General features: G+C 43.6%; 2 protein-coding genes across 2 annotated transcripts in view; one reads left to right on the top strand and one right to left on the bottom strand.

Moving 5' to 3' along the window:
• Positions 1-9,841, bottom strand: part of LOC122541197 (zinc finger protein 91-like) — a 16,136-nt gene extending 6,295 nt beyond the window's left edge. Inside the window, exons 1-2 of the mRNA XM_043677822.1 lie at positions 9,642-9,841; positions 5,951-7,628 (exon numbers count right to left, since the gene is read on the bottom strand). Of these exons, the coding sequence (XP_043533757.1) occupies positions 5,951-7,153 (1,203 nt within the window). The 5' untranslated portion in view covers positions 7,154-7,628; positions 9,642-9,841. The remainder of the gene's footprint in view (positions 1-5,950; positions 7,629-9,641) is intronic.
• A 5,343-nt stretch (positions 9,842-15,184) lies between these two features.
• LOC122541646 (zinc finger protein 271-like) overlaps positions 15,185-22,349 on the top strand; it is an 80,334-nt gene continuing 73,169 nt past the window's right edge. The window contains exons 1-3 of the mRNA XM_043678576.1: positions 15,185-15,223; positions 15,923-16,047; positions 17,757-19,305. Of these exons, the coding sequence (XP_043534511.1) occupies positions 18,187-19,305 (1,119 nt within the window). The 5' untranslated portion in view covers positions 15,185-15,223; positions 15,923-16,047; positions 17,757-18,186. The remainder of the gene's footprint in view (positions 15,224-15,922; positions 16,048-17,756; positions 19,306-22,349) is intronic.

Below are 22,349 nucleotides of genomic sequence, written 5' to 3'. Positions count from 1 at the left end.
TAAAATATAAGCACGGAATGTTGCAGTCTTTATTTTAATAATAAAACAAAGCATAGGCTTATTAACAATAGAAATTATGATAAATAAGTAATAAATACTCTTATTCTTTTATACCATAGATTTGAGGATCTTTAGACATAATCCACAAACTACTTATAGATTGAACTGAAACAACAGCTGGGGGTCTGAATAAACACATTGCAAACCTAAGAAAACTAGTGCTTTACCTCTTCAGTCCAACCCATTTCCAAAGGAGAGATACTTTTCTATTTATTTTAATACATTGATAAACTTGAAGTGATTAAAATTCCAAGCCACCTGCTATAACTGTGGAAGACTGGAGTTATCCTTCATGCCCTGATCAATGTAGATATCAATACACTCTCACAAAAATATATCATCTGGTTAGCATCACATTTTGTAGCCACCCAATTTGCAAAAAATAGTTGCCAATGTTTCTTTCATCATAACTAACTACTCTTCAAAAGCACTTTATTAAAAGGGAGGTGCTTTCAGACAGATCGAGATTGTGAAAATTGATATATAAAAACAAATCTTTCTTTCATCTGGAAATGATCTGCTTCCTGGGAACTAGAAATTATAAACCTATTGATAGAGAAAGGATCTCATCCCACAGGGAAATTGAGCAATATATTGCATACAAAACTCTTACTGTAGGATATTCAGCATTTTGAATAGGAACACACCAGGCTGACAGATCAGAGAGCTTTGTGTCAGCTGATAAATTAATTTATCAAATTATAAACCTGTACAGAAATTGGTAAAACCGTCCTAAATAACATGAATCAATGGAATATTCAGTGTGCATCAAATTTTAAATCAACCAAAATAACAAAGCATTTCAAAATTATTCAAGATCCTTCCCAGGTCATGAAATGAATCTTGGAAGAGTGTAAGGTGAACATATCACACCATTATTACATTGAAGTATAATGGACTGAGGGAACTCAGATCTGTAGAGACTCAACCCTACTCCCTCCCCATACTCAGGATAGCAGTCCACCCAGAAAGGAGAGTACAACATTACCCATGGTATTAGTCAAACACTCATCATCGGAAGAGGATCCCACCAATGGTTACAGAGATCCAGTGACCTTGGACCAATCAGTTTCTATTTCTAGTGAGAATGTGTATAGGGTATAAGCAGGTAGGGAAAGAGTTAAGTTCTGAGCTTTGTGAAAAAGAGTTTCAGCTGAACATGACTCAGATAAAATAGGGTGTTATGAAACAAGATGTTCAGCTGAGCATGAATCAGATCAGATAAGAACTTATAGTTAACAATGGGGTGCTGGAGGCAAGGTTAATGGGTTAACAAGGTGGAAAAGCAGTCATTATGTAGAACCATTTAACAAGATGGGATAGCGTTCAGTATGTAACATCAGTTAACAAGGTGAAAACTATTCATTATGTGAAGCCAGTTTAAAAGGTTAAGAACATTCATTGCGTAACAGCAGCTCATCAGTCTTGAGCACGGAAAGTGAAGAAGCTAACAACAGTGAAGAGGGGTTCGGTACATTTTTTGTCAGTGGCCTTCCTATGGACATTAAACCACATGAGCTTTACCTTGTCTTTCGATCATTTAAAGGATATGAAGTTCACTGATCAAGCTAACATCACAACAGCCATTTGATTTTGTTACATTTAATAGCAGAGTGGGAGCAGAAGCAGCAAAGAATGCTGCATTCACCTAGCCTGGTGCTGCAGCTGCTGCACTGCACACTCAGATGCGCTGGTATCCTCCATCTGAAGCATCTCTGCAAGGATAGCAGTCTCATCAGTTTTGTTAAGTATTTAATTGCTCTTATCCAAGAATTCAGATTTCTCCAAGGAGTGATGCAAGGACAGACTGAATTTTGTTTTCAGGTTGGACTTTACTAAAGGAGATTTTGGAGAATTGGCTTATTTCCACTCGACTTGGAGGGGATGGAGTGGTCATTAAGGACTGTGGATTTAAGAACTTTACTGGTGTTTTTTTTTCACATGAGAGGAATAGACTAGTAATTTTTGTTATTATAATCACTGCATGGTGTGTATTAATAACTTGCTAAATACAGGCTATTAGATTCTTATGAAAGCTGGCAATGCCATTGGTTGGTACGAAATGATAAAAGGAGGGAATGAGAATGTGTATACAGTATAAGCAGGCAGAGAAAGAGTTAAATTCTGAGTTTTGTGAAACAAGAGGTTCAGCTAAGCATGAATCAGATCAGATGAGAACTTAAGAGTTAACAATGGGGTGCTGGAGGCAAGGGTAATGGGTTAACAAGGTGGAAAAGCACTCATTATGTAGAACCATTTAACAAGATGAGGTAGTGTTCGGTATGTAATGTCAGTTAACAAGGTTAAGAACATTCATTGTGTAACAGCAGTTGGCTTAATCTTTATTGTTGATACTCGCTGATTGTAATGGTCACCCAATTAATATGTCCATTGCCTTATCTGGATGCTCCTCCCTGTAAAATGACTATATAGTTTATTGAGAAACTGCTCTTCCACAAAAGACCGTGAACTCATGTCTCTATGCACATGAGCGATCATTCTCTCTCCCTCCAGGGCCCGGAATAAAGATGAAGGAGGTAAAACTATACTGTATCGCTGAGCATTTTGCTTCTATAGATGGTGGAAACAGGACAACACTGGAAGACCCTCTACCCCAGGTGAGTTGGATGGTGCTATCTAATTCCCAACTCCCTGCCCCTTGGCCCTCCATTAACTACATTGACAGCTACAGAAACAATCTGGTTAATCATGCAATCAGATCCACCTGCTACACCCTTGTTCCCAAACTTTCCTTTAATCCTATCCTGGTCAATCTCACTGTTTCTCAAGTTCAAGACATGAAGATTAGAGCACAACTGGTTTATTCGTCCATCACCCAATCTGGGCCACATCAAGCACCAAGGTCCTGCTTCACTTTGTTAAAATTGCTTATTACTGCAGGACCCTGTGTCAATGTGGAAGTCATGTTCCAGCTACTCTATCCAGTTCTGGGCACCATACCTCAGGGAGGATATACTGGCCTTGGAGGGAGTGCAGTATATATTCACAGAATATTCCAAGGGTTTAAAGGATTAAATTATGAGAACAAGTTGTACAGACTGAGCTTGTATTCCCTTGAATGTAGAAAATGATGGGGTAATCTAATTGAGGTGTTGAAGATGATTAATCAAGCCAATCAAGTCAAAATGAACTATTCCATCACACAGATCACCTGCTTACCCCTCTGTAATACTGCCCATTTCCAACACCACATTAGTCCATCTGCTGTTGAAATCCTCATCTATGCTGTTGCTGTTTCCAGGCTAGACTACACCATTCCAATGTTCTCCGGCCCAGCACCCACCCCATCTTCCACCCTCTATAAATTTCATCTCAGCTAAAACTCAGCGCTCTCTATCCTAACTTTCACAGCTAGCACTCCTGTGCTCACTGACCTACACCTTGCAGTCCCCAATACCTCCAATTTAAAAATCTCTGGCCCCAGTACAAATTTCTCCAGGATCTCACACTCTCCCTCTCTGTCACCTCCACCCCATCTCCCTCCAAGATCACTGCTCCTCCAATTCTGTCCCATTTCCTTCAGTTGCCCATTAATGGCTGTTTCTTCAGCCATCCAGATATCCGTGCTGCTCAATTTCCACCTTAAATCGCTCTGCATCTTTCTCTCTCTCCTCTCATTTCAAACCTTTCTCAAATCTCATCTCTTTGACTAAACTTTCAATCATCCCCTCCTCCTCCTCATCAGCTGACTGTCAGTTGAAGGATGATGTCTCTATAGGGTCATTGAGTTTCTTCCAATATGGGGTCTTCATGTGGCTGGGCCATCCCATGGGAAGTGAGATCTGGAGACTAGGATTGTCTTCCTTTTCTTTCCTTCTCTCCTGTGGCTCTGCCTCATCATGAAGGTGTGACGCAGTTTGATAGACGAGTTGTCACCACTCTGAGCGATTGGTAGTAAGCTCCTCCCAGTCATTAAGATCAATGCTGCTGTTCCTCAGGGAAAGCCTCACAGTGCCTTCTGTCCTCATCTGGAATATAAGAGAGTGGCATCTGGGCAGGGCTTGATTTTCAGCCACGTGGACAGATTTCCAAGTTGATTTTGCTCATAGTTTGTTTGAATGCTTGTGGACCTGGCTTCAGGAAGGACAACAGTGAGTGTTCAATGGTCCTCTGAATGCTAATGGAATGCTACTGCTTTGCTAATTAATTTTCTCTAGTGTTGTTATGCAATACTGTTACACAGTCTGGGCTTCAGAAGGAAGGTGACAGCAACTATTCTGTACACTAGGACTTGTGTTGGCTTGTAAAGGAACTGCAGCCAATATTCCATCTTCCGTATGTGTTACATCTTCACAAGTCTTTCTTTTTTTTAAAACTCTGTACTCTTTTCAGAGCGAGCCCTCCAGAAGATGGTGGATCTCCAAACAAATGGCAGACTTTTGAGAGAAGTGGCTGCTAAGGTACAATATGATGAGTTTCACTGGAATACCACTGCAGACAGAGGTCAGAATGGGACCAAGATGGAGAATTAAAATCGCAAGTAACTGGGAGTTCGAGGTCTAAGATTGTCCAAAATTGAGTGTTCAAACCTCCACCTTATCAAAACCTGACAAATCAATACTGTAACTCAATTAATATATGCAGATCTCAATGAAGATTTTGAATTAATTGTAACTGATTTCTATTTATACAGGCACTTGAAATAAAACTGACTGCCACTATTACCAGATTGGTTAATCAATGAAATTAAGTCTTAACACCCAATTCTACTAACAATTGGAGCACAATTCACAGAGCCCCATGACTGACTGAGTCAAATATTTGGTCAGATCAATGAATGCATTGATGGATTCCTGATGTAGTCATTGACATTTTGCTTGCATTTTTCTGGTAATAAATAACATGTCAGAGGTTCCTCTGGAAAATCTAAACCCAAGTCAAAATTTGAAGTAATGACTATACCACTCGCTCCATGTGGGAACTGGTTCTGACAGACAGATCATCAAATTGTTCGATCAGTGATGAACATTCATGCAGCACAATGACACCACAAGACCTGAAGTCCAAGAGGAAGAAGACTGTACTCTACAAACTGTGGGCATTGATTGGCCTCTGGTGCTCTATTTGTGTGGCCATTCAGCATGTGGAGAGCCAGACAGTGAATGTTATGAGACAATGGAGACTGTCACAGCCGAGGCACATCCTGCCCTTCCCTCTGCCTTCCCAGCTGATTCCTGGCTGATTCTTCTCCTCCTCCACAGACCAGAGAGACTGAGGGTAATTGAGGTACCTCCATTATTACCCAAGGATGGCCCCTCCCCGGATGCTTGTGCTGGATGATGAGAACTTGAAGCATTTCTAACCAGTGAGTATCTGATTGTCTTCTTGGTCATGGTGAGAGTCAGTGAGTGATTTAAACCTGACCCTCTACTGAAAGGATGATGAATTTATCCAGGAGCTTCTATTCATATTGATGTCCTCTTTTGGTGAAGTTTGCAGATCTAGACAAATGTGAAATTGACCTTGTTGAAATGATTGACCTGATGGTGGGAGTGGTTTGAGTTAGACCCAGCTGAGACAGACAGTCCCTTAGAATGTCAGCTCCCCCTGTGTGAGCATTGGATGGTAAACAACGTAGACAGATGTCAGTGTACAGTGACAGGCATCAATCCTGGCACATGTCATACTGGAAGAGTCTGTCTCTCAGGTAGGTTCACTGATGTTCCAGGAGGTGAAACAACGCTGTGAAGACTTTATCACAGAACCCACACTGATAGGGTTTCTTCTGGTATGAGTGCATTGATGGACCGGATGAAACCAGAAGAACGTGAGAACCTTGTCACACAACTCACATCTGAATAATTTCTGACCAGAATGCAGCCCCTGGGATCTCAGGAGGTTTGAAATATTCAGAGTTTTATCATAAATTTCTCACTTGAAGGGTTTCTCCCCCAGTGTGGATTCTCTGATGAATTAGGAGATTCGAGGAGGTTCTGTAAGCTTTGTCACACACCTCACAGGTGAAGGGTTTCTCTCCCGTGTGAATACGTTGATGCACGCGAAAGTGGGACGAATTTGAGAAAGTTTTCTCACATACCTCGCACGCGAATGGCTTCTCCCCTGTATGAATGCGTTGGTGTTCACGAAGAGTCGAAGTCCGTGAGAATGATTTGCCACACACCTCACAAGTGAACGGTTTCTCCCCTGTGTGAATGCGCTGGTGATTCACCAGGCCTGACGATCCTGCAAAGCCCTCGTTACATACCTCACACGTGAATGGCTTCTCCCCGGTGTGCACACGTCGATGATTTACGAGAGTTGCTGCATGTGTGAATGCTCGGTCACACATCTCACACTTAAAGCGTTTCTCCCCTGTGTGAATCCTCTGATGCCTCAGCAGATTTGAGGAGTAGCTGAAAGCCTTCATACAAACCTCGCACCTGAATGGCTTCTCTCCTGTGTGAATACGTTGATGTGCACGGAGGGTCGATGAATGTGAGAACGATTTGTCACATACCCCGCAACTGAATGGCTTCTCCCCTGCATGAATGCGCTGGTGTACACGAAAATGAGATGAGTGCAAGAAGGATTTGTCACATACCTCGCACTTGAACAGCTTCTGCCTTGTGTGAATGCGCTGGTGTACGCGGAGGGATGATAACTGCGAGAATGATTTGGTGCAAACCTCGCACATGAAAGGCCTCTCCCCTGTGTGAATGTGTCGGTGATCCACCAAGGCTGATGACTGCGCAAAGTTCTTGTCACACACCTCGCACTTGAATGGTTTCTCCCCAGTGTGAACACGTCGGTGTTTCATGAGAGTGGTTGGCCAAGTAAAGGCTTGCTCACACACCTCACACTTGAACGGCTTCTCCCCTGTGTGGGTGAATCGGTGATTCATGAGAGTCGATAACCGTGTGAAGGCCTGATCACAAACCTCACACTTGAATGGTTTCTCCCCAGTATGGATGAGCCGGTGATTCATTAGTGTTGATGAATGTGCGAAGGCTCGGTCACACACCTCACACTGGAAGGGTTTCTCCCCTGTGTGGATCCTCTGGTGCCTCAGGAGATCAGAGGATCGAGTAAAACGCACCTCACAAACCTCACACCTGAACAGCTTCTCCTCCATGTTGATGTGTTAACAGTTATAAAACCGATGCACCTTGTGTGTTGAAGGATCTTATGAGGCTGTAAAGCCCTCCTCTCACACCTCACACTCAAACAGCCTCTCCCCTGTAAGGAATTAGTCACTGGTTAATGCGGCTCAATGAATGATTGAAGCTCTCGCCACACTTGGAGCCACTCACACTTCTTCCCAGCCTCACCCTGATCGATCACCCACAGCCGAACCTTCAGAAAGGCTGGTTCTGATGGAAGGCTCCACTCCACTGACCAGTTTCAGATCTGATGATGTGTCAAAGCTCCCCTGACTTGACTGATTCCTAGATGATGGCTAGACTGCTCAACCTTCTCTGTGTTGAGCAATCCTGCAAAGGGACTGGATGTCTTCCCACAGTTGTGAAGTTGTTCCTTCAGTGATGGTCAGGATCTCTCTGCAGTGTCTGTCCTCCCTGTATTCTCTGCTGTAGTACGGGGCAATCCTTCTGTAAAACAGGAAAAGGAAGTATGATTTCCTCCAACTTCCTCTCTTTTACTGAAGGGGCTGACTCCACAGTGAGTTTGCTATTCCCTATGTGGGGGGCTTTTCTTTGGTGGTGGTGGTGGGCACGGAGGCGGGGGGGGAGGTGTCAGATAAAGTATTTTCGTTTCCCTCACTTGACTGCTATGTATCCCTGTTTCCAGCAGGAACACTGCATAGTGGCCAGGAGCAGACAACATGGCCACATTGTTCCCACCTCCAAGAACCTCATCTTTCCAGGCATTGTGAGGACAATGGAAAAAACAGTTGGGTAGAATGTAACACTGGCTGTCAGTCCACTGTGAGCTTGACTCTTCCTGATGAAGACCTTAGAGTCTTTGCTTAATGTAAAAACATTCTGGAGAAATATTAATTCAATAAAGATTTTGAAAGTTCTCCCTTTGTTTTCCAAACTTATTTGAGGAAAACACACTGAGGAGGAAGTTCTAGAAGCTAAGGAAAATACTGTTTCAGTGTAGCTGACTGAAGGGTACCGTTTAATCTACCAATTTAGATCAATTGCACTCACTCAGATTGCACATCCCAAATTCAGTTTTCAGCCACAGCTCTGGGCAAAAATGATCAAATCCAAGCCCATGCGTTTGGGAAATAATGAAGCGTTCTGGAAAAAAATGGACTTTTCAACCAGTGGACCAAATGTTGAGATGTTCAGAGGCCAGATAGATGACCTAATGTGTACTTCAGGACCCTGTCGAAGTCCTGACTCATTGACCGGAATACCCCAGAATACATCAGAAGATGGACAATTTGCCTGCTCCCTTGAACATAAATGTCTTTGATTTTGATTCAGAGTTAGAGACTTTGGACATTTATATGGTACAGTACTTAACCAATAGTTAACCAAGAAATTTTAGGTAGAAATAAAATTTCTTAGTCCAACATCTGGACAATTCCAGAACAAACACAGCAATCACTTACACTGACCTTTGCCAACCCACACAAAATCCCAATCCACCCAACTGCCCTCATTACCTCGCAAAAATTATCCTCACCTGACATGACTGACTGACCCCTATCACAAACCCAAGGCATCCAACCTACAGCTTCAGGTCGAGCAAATTTCAAGGAAATCTATTGCTCTCTGCCCAACTGATAAATGAGTCCTTCATCATGTTCATCATTAAAAGGGATGTAGACTAGATGTCCTTGAGGTGCAGTGAGCCATCAGCAGCAGCAGGATTAGACTCCACCACAATCTCACAGCCCAGCGCAGCCCTCATTTCATGATTATCATTAAACGAGTAAATAGACATGTCAACAGGAGTAATGGCTCTCCCTTTACTGCTGTCCCTCTAACTATTTCTTTCTCTGTCTACCTAGATTAATAGCAGGAACCAAATCCCTGCCAGTCACACTGGGAGAGCAACCACAGCCCAAGTGGTCATCTTGCAATGCTCCTTAACACATCGAGTTTGAACCCGTGTTCATCCATTCCTACCCTGCAGTGCTGAAGATCTGAGGTTATAACTATATCTTCTTTTACTGGGAGTCTGGGAAACTGCTTCACAGCAAAGGTTCAGTTGGATGGTGAAGTATAAGGGGAATTACGCTGCTATAACTGAATGCCTGGTCACAATCTGACATTTTACACAATAAACAATAATTTGCATTTATACAGGACCTTAAACACAGTTCAATGATCCATGGTAAATTGTGAGAGTGTTAACACATTTGGGATCTTGCTATTTGCACATGAACTGTCACATCTCCTACATTACAACAGTGACCACCTTCAAAAATATTTCATTAATGGTAAAGCATTTTCAAATTTCTTGTAGTCGTGAAAGCCTCGATATAAATACAACTTTTCATTTCTTATAGCAAGAGAATGGTGGGAGGTCTTGGACAAATTTGAAAAGACAGAACATACCCAGCTCCCAACACACATAGAACTCAACACCAGGAAATTAGTAAGAATCTTCAGATTCTCTGCAATTACCAGATAATGACACCTCACCTTCTTATATTCAGGAATGAGCCATCACAAACTCAGTCTGGAAATCAGAGGGAAATGCTTCCAATAAACACACTCAATATCCAACACACAGCTCCAGTCAAACAGTTCAGCACAAAGCACCGAGTAAACAGTTCTCTCAGCTGGATCTTCTCAAACAGCATAAGGGATATTTCCACCCCTGACTGCCCACAGGATAGTCAGACTGCTCAGCTGGATCTTCTCACACAGCATAAGGGACATTTCCACCCCTGACTGCCCACAGGATAGTCAAACTGCCTGAAGATTGGTGTGGATATTATGGGATACAATTTGTATAAAAGCAAGTGAACCAGCTCTGGAAGAGGAAGAGGAGACAATGTGCAGAGTGGGTGGGCTCTCTGATTGACATCTTTCACAGTCAATCACAATATTTCTGGAGCAACAAAAACAGAAGTTGCTGGAAAAGCTTATCAGGTCTGGCAGCATCTTTGGAGAGAAATCAGAGTCATCATTTCGTGTCCAGTGACCCTTGCTCAGAACTCCCGATAACAATGTGATTCAGCAAGTGATTTTACCTCAGACATTTACCCAGATTGAGGGAGGTTTCTTTCATTCACTGGAAGTGGGCTTCACTGACTGTCAGCATTTATAGAGTATTCCTAATTACTCTGGAGTAAGAGGTGATGACCTGACTTCTTGAATTGTTGGAGTCTGTATGATACCGGTGCAACCGCAGTCCTGTTCGGGAGTTCCCAGATTTTGAGCTAGTGACAGTTTAAAAAGCAGTGAGAAGTGCCAAGTATGAATGAATTGATCCTTTGGGGGCAACTTTTAGTGGTGAAATTTGTATGTATCTGCTGGCCTTGTCCTTCTAGTTGGTCAAGGTCCTTGATGAATTTCTGCAGTGCTTCTTGTACATGATGCAAATGCTGAGTGTTGGTGGTGTATGGATTTCCAAAGAAATGGGTTGCTGAGTCCTGGATGGTGTTAATGTTCATGAGTGTTGTTGGAGCTGCACTTCTCTAGGCCAGTGGGGAGTATTCGATCATACTTGCAGATGCTGAACAGGTTTTGGGGAGTCAGGAGGTGAGTTATTCCCTGCAGGATTCCTGGCCTCTGACTTGCTCTTCTTGCTACTGTATTTACATGGCTAGTCCAGTTCAGTTTCTGGTCAATGATTACCCCTGGGATGTTGATGGTGGTGGAATTCAGTGATATGAAGAGTATCAACAGACCATGGTTGGAGTTTCTCTTGCTGATCTTTGCTTGGTATTTGGGTGGCACATACGTTCCTTCATCCCCACTTCTGACCTTATGCTGGAGGGACGGTCATTGATTAAGCAGCTGAAGATTATTTGGTGTAGGACACTACCCTGAGAAATTCATGCAGAGATGTCCTGGAGTTGAGGTGACTGACCTACAACAAAGAGCGATCTTTCTGTGTGCCACATATGAGCCCAACCAGCCCATTAATTCAAATTTTTCTAGGGCTCCTCATCCCACACTTAGTGGGATGGTGTGGAAACAGGCCCTTCGGCCCAACAAGTCCACACCAACCCTCCGAAGAGTAACCCACCCAGTCCCATTTCCCTCTGACTAACGCACCTAACACTTTGGTCAATTTAGCATGGCCAATTCACCTAACCTGCACATCTTTGGACTGTGGGAGGGAACCAGAGTACCCAGAGGAAACCCACACAGACACGGGGAGAATGTGCAAACTCCACACAGACAGTCGCCCAAGGCTGGAATCAAACCTGGGACCCTGGTGTTGTGAGGCAGCAGTGCTAACTACTGAGCCACTGTGCTGCCCCTTTCAAAGCAGGGTGACCAGAACTACACACTGTACTCCAAAAATGGCCTCACCAACATCTTGTTTAGCTGCAACATACAATGTTCTGACCAAGTGTACCAAACATCTTCTTCTTCACTGTCCTATCTACCTGTGATGCCTGCACTGACAACCCTAAACTGTGTAAACTCTGCATTTGTTTATCTTATCAAAATGCAACACCTCACATTTATCCAAATTAAATTCCATTTGCCATTCCTAGTCCCCCTTGGCCTATCTAATCAAGGTACTATTGTACTCTTAGATAACCTTCTTCACTGTCCACGATGCCACCAATTTTCATATCATCCACAAATTTAATAATCATGCCTTCTATATTTTCATCTAAATTGTTCATGTAAATAACAAAAAACAGTGGACCCAGCATTGATCCCTGTGGAACACCACCAGTCACAGGCCTCTAGTCTGAACAACAACCCTTCATGACCACAGTCTGTCTCCTCCAGTCAAGCCAATTTTGTATCCAATTGATAAGCTGTCCATTTTTCCCATGTGATCTAACTTTACTAATCAGTCTATTTCCCACCTGGAGGAGTGGAGGACAGTTAACGTCATGCAAATTTGAAGACACACCTTGGCAATTTTTCACATTGTCACATAGATATTGCAGCTGAACTAGAACTGCTTGGCTAAGAGCACAGATAGTTCCACTGCACAGGTCTTCAGAGCGTTAGAAATTAGCTTAAGAAAGAGAAAGAGGAGGCATTGGGGTTACATTGAAGGAGGGACGAGGGCCTGAACGGACATGGGGAACTCCCGAGGAGGGGAACGGGTTGCGATCGCGACTCCAACCACCAGAGGCCGCCATTTACAGGATTTGGAGATGCCGGTGTTGGACTGGGGTGTACAAAATTAAAAATCACACAACACCAGGTTACAGTCCAACAGGTTTAATTGGAAGCACTAGTTTTCGGAGCGCTGCTCCTTCATCAGGTGGTTGTGGGCACCTGGTATAACCTGGTGTTGTGTGACTTTTAGCCATGTACAGGGGTTGACCTCAAATTCCCGATCGCTGGGCGCCCATCGCCGTTGCGTGTATCAGAACTACAACCCCCGTCAGGCACCGCGGACTGGCTCTCCCCAGATTTCATGCGGCCGCCTCTCACTGCTCAGGCGTGGGGTCCCACATGCAGCATGGGTAATGTAGTTCGAAGCGGGATTGTGTGCGGTTCGAATTGAGCTGAGTTCCTGTGGAAGAATCTCAGTGAAGGGGAAGCTTTCTGGGCTTGGGACTGCAATTCAGTCATGTTTGAGTAGATGGCCTGTCCCTCTCTCCAACAAATACAGGTAGACACTTCCAGAGAAAATCTCTTCAACATTTTCTCACCAAATGTGAGCTATTGTTGCAATGACCGAGGTATTTCTGGAGATGTTGAGTTTCACAAGATTTTGGGACAAAACTGATAAATGTTGACATCTATTCTTCTATTAGAGATATTACAATCTCAATATAAAACATTTTTATCACAAATTACAGGAACATTTTGTGAGGAAGTGTTGAAATGTTGGATTATTTTGTGTGAAACCAGCTGTAATGGTCACTGTGCTGTGGAAGTTGTGGACACAGCTTTTATAGAGACATAGTCAGCGTCCAACGTCAACTGTTGTCTCACCAAATAAGTTACATCCACATGTTAGTGGCTCATTAAAAACCAATAATCTGTTGTTGAGGTTTTATGGTCAATGTGGGATCCGTTTGTCTTTCTCAGCAATTTCAGCGGAGAAAGTGAGGTCTGCAGATGCTGGAGATCAGAGCTGGAAATGTGTTGCTGGAAAAGCGCAGCAGGTCAGGCAGATCCAGGGAACAGGAGAATCGATGTTTCGGGCATAAGCCCTTCTTTCCTGAAGAAGGGCTTATGCCCGAAACGTTGATTCTCCTGTTCCCTGGATGCTGCCTGACCTGCTGCGCTTTTCCAGCAACACATTTCCAGCTCAGCAATTTCAGCAGCAAGGTTGCCGGGTGGGGTGTGTGTGTGTGTGGTTGGGGGGGGGGGGTTCAAGCTGTGGACTTGAAGCTGAATCCCTGGTTGGTTTGCTGTCCAGGTACAGAGCATGGTAGGAAGGAGTGCAGCACAATCCTGGATTTTACATCTCAGACTTGTGGAGAGTTCGCACACTTTTACACAGATCATGGGGAATTATTGTATATTATTCAGATTTTGGTACTCTCAGTCTGGGTAATTATTTTTGTCCGATGTTTTAACATTGATTACTCAGAATCCCGTAACATTGTCACATTTGGAATATCTCATATAGGGAGTAGGTTGTTGGTCAATTCTCAAAAGCTTATACAATAGTGTTAAGAGGGTAAAGTGTAGAGCTGAGAAGTGTGGTGCTGGAAAAGCACAGTCAGTCAGGCAGCATCCAAGGAGCAGGAGAATCGACGTTTCAAGCATAAGCCCTTCATCAGGAATGCGTAAGGCCTTTGTTCATGGGATTGTGCATTGGAGAACTTGACAGAAGTCTGTTTTTGCTCCTATAGATTACACTAAGTATCTATTATTGATTCCTCCCAATGTCTCTGATAAATTATCCCAGTGCCACCTATAGGTTACTTACAGTGATTCTTCTGGTTTACTCCAGTGAGAAAATACAAACATGTGAGATAGGAACAGCAGGCCATTGTGCCCTCAAGCCAGCTCTGCAACTCCGTAAGATTCAGTGATTATCAACTGATTGTGGCCTTGGAGACACATAGCTGTCTACCCCGATTCTGATTGGTACTCATATTAGTCAAAGTCTTAGTATCCCTGCCAATACTGTTATCTGTGGAAGAGAATTCTAGAAACTCACAATCACTGATACTAAAAATTCTTATCTCCATTTTAAGTGAGAAACTGTTATTTTCTAAACTGTGCCTCCTAATCTAGTTCTCCCACAAGGAGTAGCATCCTTTCAGCATGCACATTGTCCAATCATCTCTGGACCACTCATATATGCTTTAATTGTTGTGTTATGTTTCAAGTTCAGTATGTATCTTTGAGAAAAATGCTTATAACATTATCACTATATCCAGCACATGAACTGACAGCAGAAATGTCTCATGCACCATCTGACCTTTGATGATCTCCCCACTGGAAATATGGTGCTTTCTTAACATCACAGCACGTCATCACTGCCTTGGGAAGTTGTGGGTCTTCCTGTGTTGATTTTCTATCAAACACAACTGAGGATACTGATCCCACACTGATGTTGTCAGTTTGAAAGCCTCTTAGTGTGAAGAATGCTCTTCTCACACTAGAAATCTCTGTCAAACATTTACCCGAGGAACTGAGACAGCAGCTGCAATAAGTGAGGTTTTATTCAGATGGGACAATAACAAGTTTAAATCCCCACCTGATCTGTTGCTCAAAGTCACCTCCATTTCCCCGGTCAGTTTCCCAAGTTTCAGGAAACTCATGTTACTCCAGAAATATTTGGTTAAAAATCACACAACACCAGGTTATAGTCCAACAGGTTTAATTGGAAGCACTAGCTTTCGGAGCGTCGCTCCTTCATCTGGTGATAGTGGAGGGCTCGATCCTAACAGAATTTACAGCAAAAATTAATGTGATGTAACTGAAATTATACATTAAAGAATTGATTGTCTGTTAAGTCTTTCATCTAATTGAATACCATGATAAATCAGAAATATTTGGATTGACTGTGAGAGACGTCAATCAGAGAGTCCACCCACTCTGCCCATTGTCTCCTCTTCCTCTTCCAGAGCTGGTTCACTTCCTATAGGGACTGAAAACCAAGTGAGGAGATGGTGAGTGAAGGAGCAGCTTTTATACAAATTGTATCCCATAATATCCACACCAATCTTCAGGCAGTCTGACTATCCTGTGGGCAGTCAGGGGTGGAAATGTCCCTTATGCTGTGTGAGAAGATCCAGCTGAGAGAGCTGTTTACTCGGTGCTTTGTGCTGAACTGTGTGACTGGAGCTGTGTGTTGGATATTGAGTGTGTTTATTGGAAGCATTTCCCTCTGATTTCCAGGCTGAGATTTGTTGATGGATTATTCCTGAATATGAGGAGGTGAGGTGTCAATATGTGGGAGGTGCAGAGTGTCTGAAGATTCTTACTAATTTCCTGTGTTCTGTGTGTGTATTGGAAGCTGTTTGTTATCCTGTGCACTGTGAGTGGTCACTTCATAGTGTGTATTTAAGTAGTTTGTAATAGTGTGTATTTATTTATCTCTTGCCCAATCTCCATTGCCTTTGACCTTGGAGCATTCCATTTTTGTAATTCTATATCTCTGCCTTTTCTCGCAACAGATTTCTGTCTTTCTCCTTGTCCCATCCACAGCTCATTCAAAACCTATTCCATTTCCAACTTCTCACAATACTGATGAAAGGTTATAGACATGAAATGTAACATCCATTTGTCCGTTTCTCCATTGATCCAGCCTGACCTGCTGACATTTAAAAGTATTTTCTATCTTTATTTCATATTACCCGCATCTGCAGTGTTCTGCTCATTGAGGGTGATGGACGAGTCTGGGACTTTTCCACATCGATACGATTCAGCGAGTGTCACTGCTCATTGACCAGTCTGGGGGCCTCCTCACTTAGGCACGTGTCCTCAGCTCTTGGTAAGTGATTTCACTGTGCAAACATCACCTTCATCTTATTCTTACAACATGTCAGGAATGTCCAAGCTTCAGTGATTTTCCTCTTGTTATTGGACTTTGTAGTGATTATTTACAGTGTTTGGTTAACCTCTTCAGAGGTCAGTTCAAACGTAACTACGTTGCACAGGACTAGAGTCACATGAAACCAGACCATGCAGTTGTAGAAGGTTCACTTTTGTGAAGATCAGTATTTGGATATTTAGGATAAGCTGAAAGTGTTTGTGTTTTTGTTTTGATTCTATTCCACAAATTCTAATATTGATTAAGTTCACTTTCACAATCTGAAGAGCAGAGATACCTTTAAGGCACGGTGGCTCAGTGGTTAGCACAGCTGCCTCACAGCACCAGGGACCTGGGTTCAATTCCCGCCTCAGGCATCTGTGTGTGGACATTGCATATTCTCCCTGTGTCTGCGTGGGTTTCCTCCGGGTGCTCCGGTTTCCTCCCACAGTCCAAAGCTGTGCAGGTCAGGTGAATTGGCCGTGCTAAATTGCCCGTAATGTTAGGTGGATTAGTCAAGGGTAAATATAGGGGAGTGGGTTTCTCTTCGGAGGGTTGATGTGGACTTGTTGGGCTGAAGGGCCTGTTTCCACACTGTAGGTAATCTAAAAAAAAACTAGATAAGCTGTTGTGTCACCATAGTCTTACCAGACCATAGGGGCTACTCTCTTATTAGAGAGGAGCAATTGGTGGTGATTTAACCTGAGGGCTACCAGAACTTGGGTGAGGGAAGAGGTTGAGAGTCCTTCATGATAACCTCATACCGATGATGGGAATTGAACCCCCGGTGCACATGAGAGAGAAAGGATCAGAAGGATCTGCTGATGGGGTGTGATGAAGAGATTGAGAGGAGGCTCATGTGAAGCATATCGAATTGGGCCAAATGGCCTGTTTCTCACCATAATTATATGTGTGTAACTTTCTGTGATTGTTAATCCAGCACCATAGCATTTCAACTGCCATACCTGGAGACACACTGATTGCAACATCTTCTAATATCTTCCTTAAAGAGTTTTCCTGAAAATCTTTCCCAAAAGCCTGGGTTTGGATTTGATCGTTTGGCCCAGTGCTGTGGCTGATGACTGAATTTGGGACGTGCCGTCTGAGTGAATGCAATGCATTTATATCTAATTTCCCACTATAAACCAGAACCCTTCCATCAGCTAACTGAAACAATGTTTTCCTCAGCTTCTTGCACTTCCTGCTCAGTGTGCTTTCTTCAAATAATTTTCTTCAAAAACTAGCCTTTTAGACCTCCACTGAATTAACATATTTTTCTTGAGTGTTTTTGTATGACACACAATCCTGAAGGGTAAAACTGGTCCACGCTAGCACAACACAAATTCAAGGTCAATCGATAACCCATTTTACACTCAGCCCAACTGTCTTTTCCATTACTTTAATGGTATCTGGGAAGATGGAGATCTGGGTGGAAGAAAGAAAGGAGCCACATTGTCTGCTCTTCGTCACTATCCAGTGTCCCTGCTAGAAACAGAGGATATGTGACAGTCAAGTGAGGAAATATAAATAATTTGTATCTAATTCCACCACACAGGAGAATAGCAGACTGGCACTCACTGTGGAACAGTCTGTAAACTGAGCATTCAGCCTCTTCAGCAAAGGAAGAGAGGGCGTTGAAGGAAATAATTTTTCCTTTTTGTGTTTTACAGAAAGATTGCAATGAACTACACCAGAGAATATAGCGAGGATAGACACTGCAGACAGATCCTGATCATCACCCAAGGACCAGCTGCACAACTGTGCGAAGACATCCAGTCCCAACACAGAGAAGGTTTGGCAGTGAAACCATCATCTGGAAATCGGTCAGGTCGGGGGGCGCTTCGACTCGTCATCAGATCTGAAACTGGTCAGTGGTGTGGAGCCTTCCATCAGAACCAACCTTTCTGAAGGTTCGGCTGTGGGTGATCGGTCAAGGTGCGGCTGGGAAGAAGTATGATTGGCTCCAAGTGTGGTGAGAGCTTCAATCATTCATCAAGCCTCATGAACTACTGACTGATTCTTACATATGAGAGACTGTTCAAGTTTGAGTTGGGCCCATCATGTCATAAGACGTGTAAAGTGCATCTATTGATCTTCCCCATGGAGGAGAATCCAGTCAAGTCTGGGCTGTATGATCAGGATTTCCCAGATTCCTCAAATTTTCACATGCACCAGAGCAATCACACTGTGGAGAAGCCATTCACACGTAAGGAATGCAATCAATCATTTGTATTCTCATCAAGTCTTCACAAACACCAATTTATTCACACACGGGGGAAACTCTTCACATGCGAGGTGTGCAACAAATCATTCTCACACTCAATGAATTTCCGCGTACATCAACGCATTCATACAGGGGAAAAACCCTTCAAGTGTGAGGTGTGTGAGAAATCCTTCTCACAGTTATCAAATCTCCGCAGACATCAACGTATTCACACTGGGGAAAAACCATTCAAGTGCAAGGTGTGTGACAAATCCTTTTCACAGTTATCGAATCTTCACATACACCAACATAGTCACACAGGGGACAAACCATTCACATGTGAGGTATGTAACAAGTCATTCTCATCTTTAGTGACCCTCCATGTGCACCATCGCATTCACACAGGAGAGAAACCGTTCACCTGTGAGGTGTGTGACAAAGCTTTCACACAGTTATCACACCTCCTGGTCCATCAGTCAATCCACACAGGAGAAAAACCCTTCAAATGTGAGGTTTGCGATAAAGCTTTCACAACATCTACCAGGCTTCTGATGCACCAGAGTGTTCACACAGGAGAGAAACCCTTCCAATGTGAGGTGTGCAATAAATCCTTCTCAAAGTCATCCAATCTCCATGCACATCAACGTATTCACACAGGAGAGAAACCATTCATGTGTGATGTGTGTGACAAATCATTCTCAGAGTCATCAACACTCCGCATACATCAACGTATTCACACAGGAGAGAAACCTTTCACGTGTGACGTATGTAACAAATCATTCTCCCGCTCCTCAAAACTTCGTTCCCACCAACTTGTTCACACAGGGGAGAAGCCGTTTACATGCGAGGTGTGTGACAAATCATTCTCGCATTCAGTGAGTCTCCGTGTACATTACCGCATTCACACAGGGGAGAAGCCATTCGTGTGTGGAGTGTGTAACAAAGCCTTTGCGTGTTCATCAAGCCTCCTAGTTCATCAAACAGTCCATACAGGGGAGAAACCCTTCAAATGTGAGGTTTGTGATAAACGTTTCACACAGTCTACGAGCCTCCTGAGACATCAGAGAGTCCACACAGGACAAACCCTACAGGTATGAATTTACTGAAGAGGCTTCCAACCAGTCCTCTCCTGAGGCACCAAAGGTTTCACAAAGAGCACAGTTTACTCAAGTGTGAGGTGTGTAACAAGGACTTTGAACAATCATAGAGCCTGGTATGACACCAGATCATTCACACAAGGCAGTGATCATTAACATGCAAGGTGGGTAAATACTTGGAAGTGCATAGTAAAATAGGGCAAAGTCAACATGGTTTCATCAAGGGGAGGTCATGCCTGACAGATCTGTTGGAATTCTTTTGAGGAGGTAATGAGCAGGTTGGACCAAGGAGAGCTAATGGATATTATCTATCTAGACTTCCAGAAGGCCTTAGATAAGGTGCTGCACAGGAGGCTGCTGAGTAAGATAAGGGTCCATGGTGTTAGAGGCAACATGGATAGAAGCTTGGCTGTCTGGCAGAAAGCAGAGTGTGGGGATAACAAGGTCTTTCTCAGGATGGAAACTAGTGACAAGTGGTGTTCCAGAAGGGTTGGTGTTGGGACCACAACTTTGTTTGCAGATGATACAAATATAGTTCAAGGGCAGATAGTACTGAGGAGGCAGGGAGGCTGCAGAAGGATTTGGACAGGTAAAAAGAGTGGCAGATAAAATACAATATTTTTCTGAATGGGGAGAAAATTCAGAAATCTAACGTGCAAAATGACTTGGGAGTCCTAGTCCAGGTTTCTCTTAAGATAAACTTGCAAGTTGAGTCAGTAGTAGACTCTGTAGAGATCCCATTTGGAGTGATTTTGGGCCCCATACCTCAGGAAGGATGTGTTGGCCCTGGAGCAGGTCCAAAGGAGGTTCACGAGAATGATCCCAGGAATGAAAGGAACGTTTGAGGACTCTGGGAATTTAGAAGTTGATGGAATTTAGAAGGATGAGGGGATATCTGATTGAAACTTACAGGATGCTGAATGGCCTGGACAGAGTGGATGTTGGGAAGATGTTTCCATTGGTAGGAGAGACTAGGACCTGAGGGCACAGCCTTAGAGTAAAGGGAAGACTTTTTAGAACGGAGATAAGGAGAAAGTTCTCCAGCCAGGGAATGGTGAATCTATGGAATTCATTGCCACAGAAGGCTGTGGAGGCCAGGTCATTGAGTATATTTCAGAAGGCTGTGGAGGCCAGGTCATTGAGTATATTTAAAACAGAGGTGGAAAAGTTCTGATTGTGAAGGGGATTGAGGGTGACAGGGAGAAAGCGGGAGAATGGGGTTGAGAAACCTATCAGCTATGAGTGAATGGCAGAGTGGACTCGAAGGGCCGAATGGCCTAACTTCTGTTCCTGTGCCTTATGGTCTTATAGGTGGTAAAGCATTCATAACAACTTCACCCTCCTCGAATATCTGAGGACTCACTTGGGGAGAACCCTTCAGGTGAAATGTTTGTGACGAGGCTTTTACCCACTCCTCCAAACTTCTGAAGCACCAGCGAATCCACATTGTGAGAAACCTTTCAGATATGAGATGTGTGACAAGTCTTTCACACGGCCAGTGTAGCTCTTGATCCATCAACACAGGTACACAGACCCCTGGGAGAAACCCCAACAGAATGGGTTTGAATCTGTTCGAAATCCCTCACACAGTTGTCACACCTCAAGAGTTAAATTGGATCCTCTAGCATGCATTGATTCATTGAGCCTGGTACATCATGGCTGATCTGTATCTTAGCTCTTACCTGTCTCGATTCTCTAACCTTTAATCCTCTTGCCTAACAGAAAATCTATCAATCACAGTTTTGAATTTTTCAATTGACCCCCAGCTTCAACAGATTTTTGTGGGTACAGAGTTTGAGATTTCCAGTCCCATTTTTGTGAAGAAATGTTTGTTGACATCACCCTGAACAGCCTCACTTTAATTTTAATGCTCAGTCCCTTGTTCTAGACTCTCCGAGGAACTATTCTCTCAAACTATTCGATCAGCTTGTCTACTCATCTTCAAAACAATAGACAAGAGGTGCAGGAATAGGCCATTCTGCCCTTCGAGCCTGCACCGCCATTCAATATAATCATGGCTGATCATCCTTAATCAGTATCCTGTTCCTGCCTTATCTCCATAACCCGTGATTCCACTATCCTTGAGAGCTCTATCCAACTCTTTCTTAAATGAATCCAGAGACTGGGCCTCCACTGCCCTCTGGGGCAGAGCATTCCACACAGCCACCACTCTCTGGGTGAAGACGTTTCTCCTCATCTCTGTCCTAAATGGTCTACCCCGTATTTTTAAGCTGTGTCCTCTGTTTCGGCACTCACCCCGCAGCGGAAACATGTTGCCTGCCGCCAGAGTGTCCAATCCTTTGATCATCTTATATGTCTCAACCAGATCCCCTCTCAGTCTTCTAAACCCAAGGGTACACAAGCCCAGTCGCTCCAGTCTTTCAGTGTAAGATAATCCCGCCATTCCAGGAATTGACCTCGTGAACCTACGCTGCACTCCCTCAATAGCCAGAATGTCTTTCCTCAAATTTAGAGACCAGAACTGCACACAGTACTCCAGGTGTGGTCTCACCAGGGCCCTGTACAGCTGCAGAAGAACCTCTTTGCTTCTATACTCAATCCCTCTTGTTATGAAGGCCAGCATGCTATTAGCCTTCTTCACTACCTGCTGTACCTGCATGCTTACCTTCATTGAGTGGTGTACAAGAACCCCCAGATCTCTCTGTACTGCCCCTTTACCTAAATTGATTCCACTTAGGTGGTAATCTGCCTTCCTGTTCTTGCCACCAAAGTGGATAAGGATCCATTTATCCACGTGAAAGTGCATCTGCCATGCATCTGAGCACTCACCTAACTTGTCCAGGTCACCCTGTAATCTCCTAACATCCTCATCACATTTCACCCTGCCACCCAGCTGATGAAATTTGCGAATGTTATTGCTAATACCATCTTCTCTATCATTAATGTATATTGTAAAAAGCTACGGTCCCAGCACTGATCCCTGCGGTACCCCACTGGTCACT

This window comes from Chiloscyllium plagiosum, chromosome 37 (genome assembly GCF_004010195.1).
Source record: "Chiloscyllium plagiosum isolate BGI_BamShark_2017 chromosome 37, ASM401019v2, whole genome shotgun sequence".
In the NCBI taxonomy this organism is placed as follows: domain Eukaryota; kingdom Metazoa; phylum Chordata; class Chondrichthyes; order Orectolobiformes; family Hemiscylliidae; genus Chiloscyllium; species Chiloscyllium plagiosum.
This window is presented reverse-complemented; position numbering and strand designations above follow the sequence as displayed.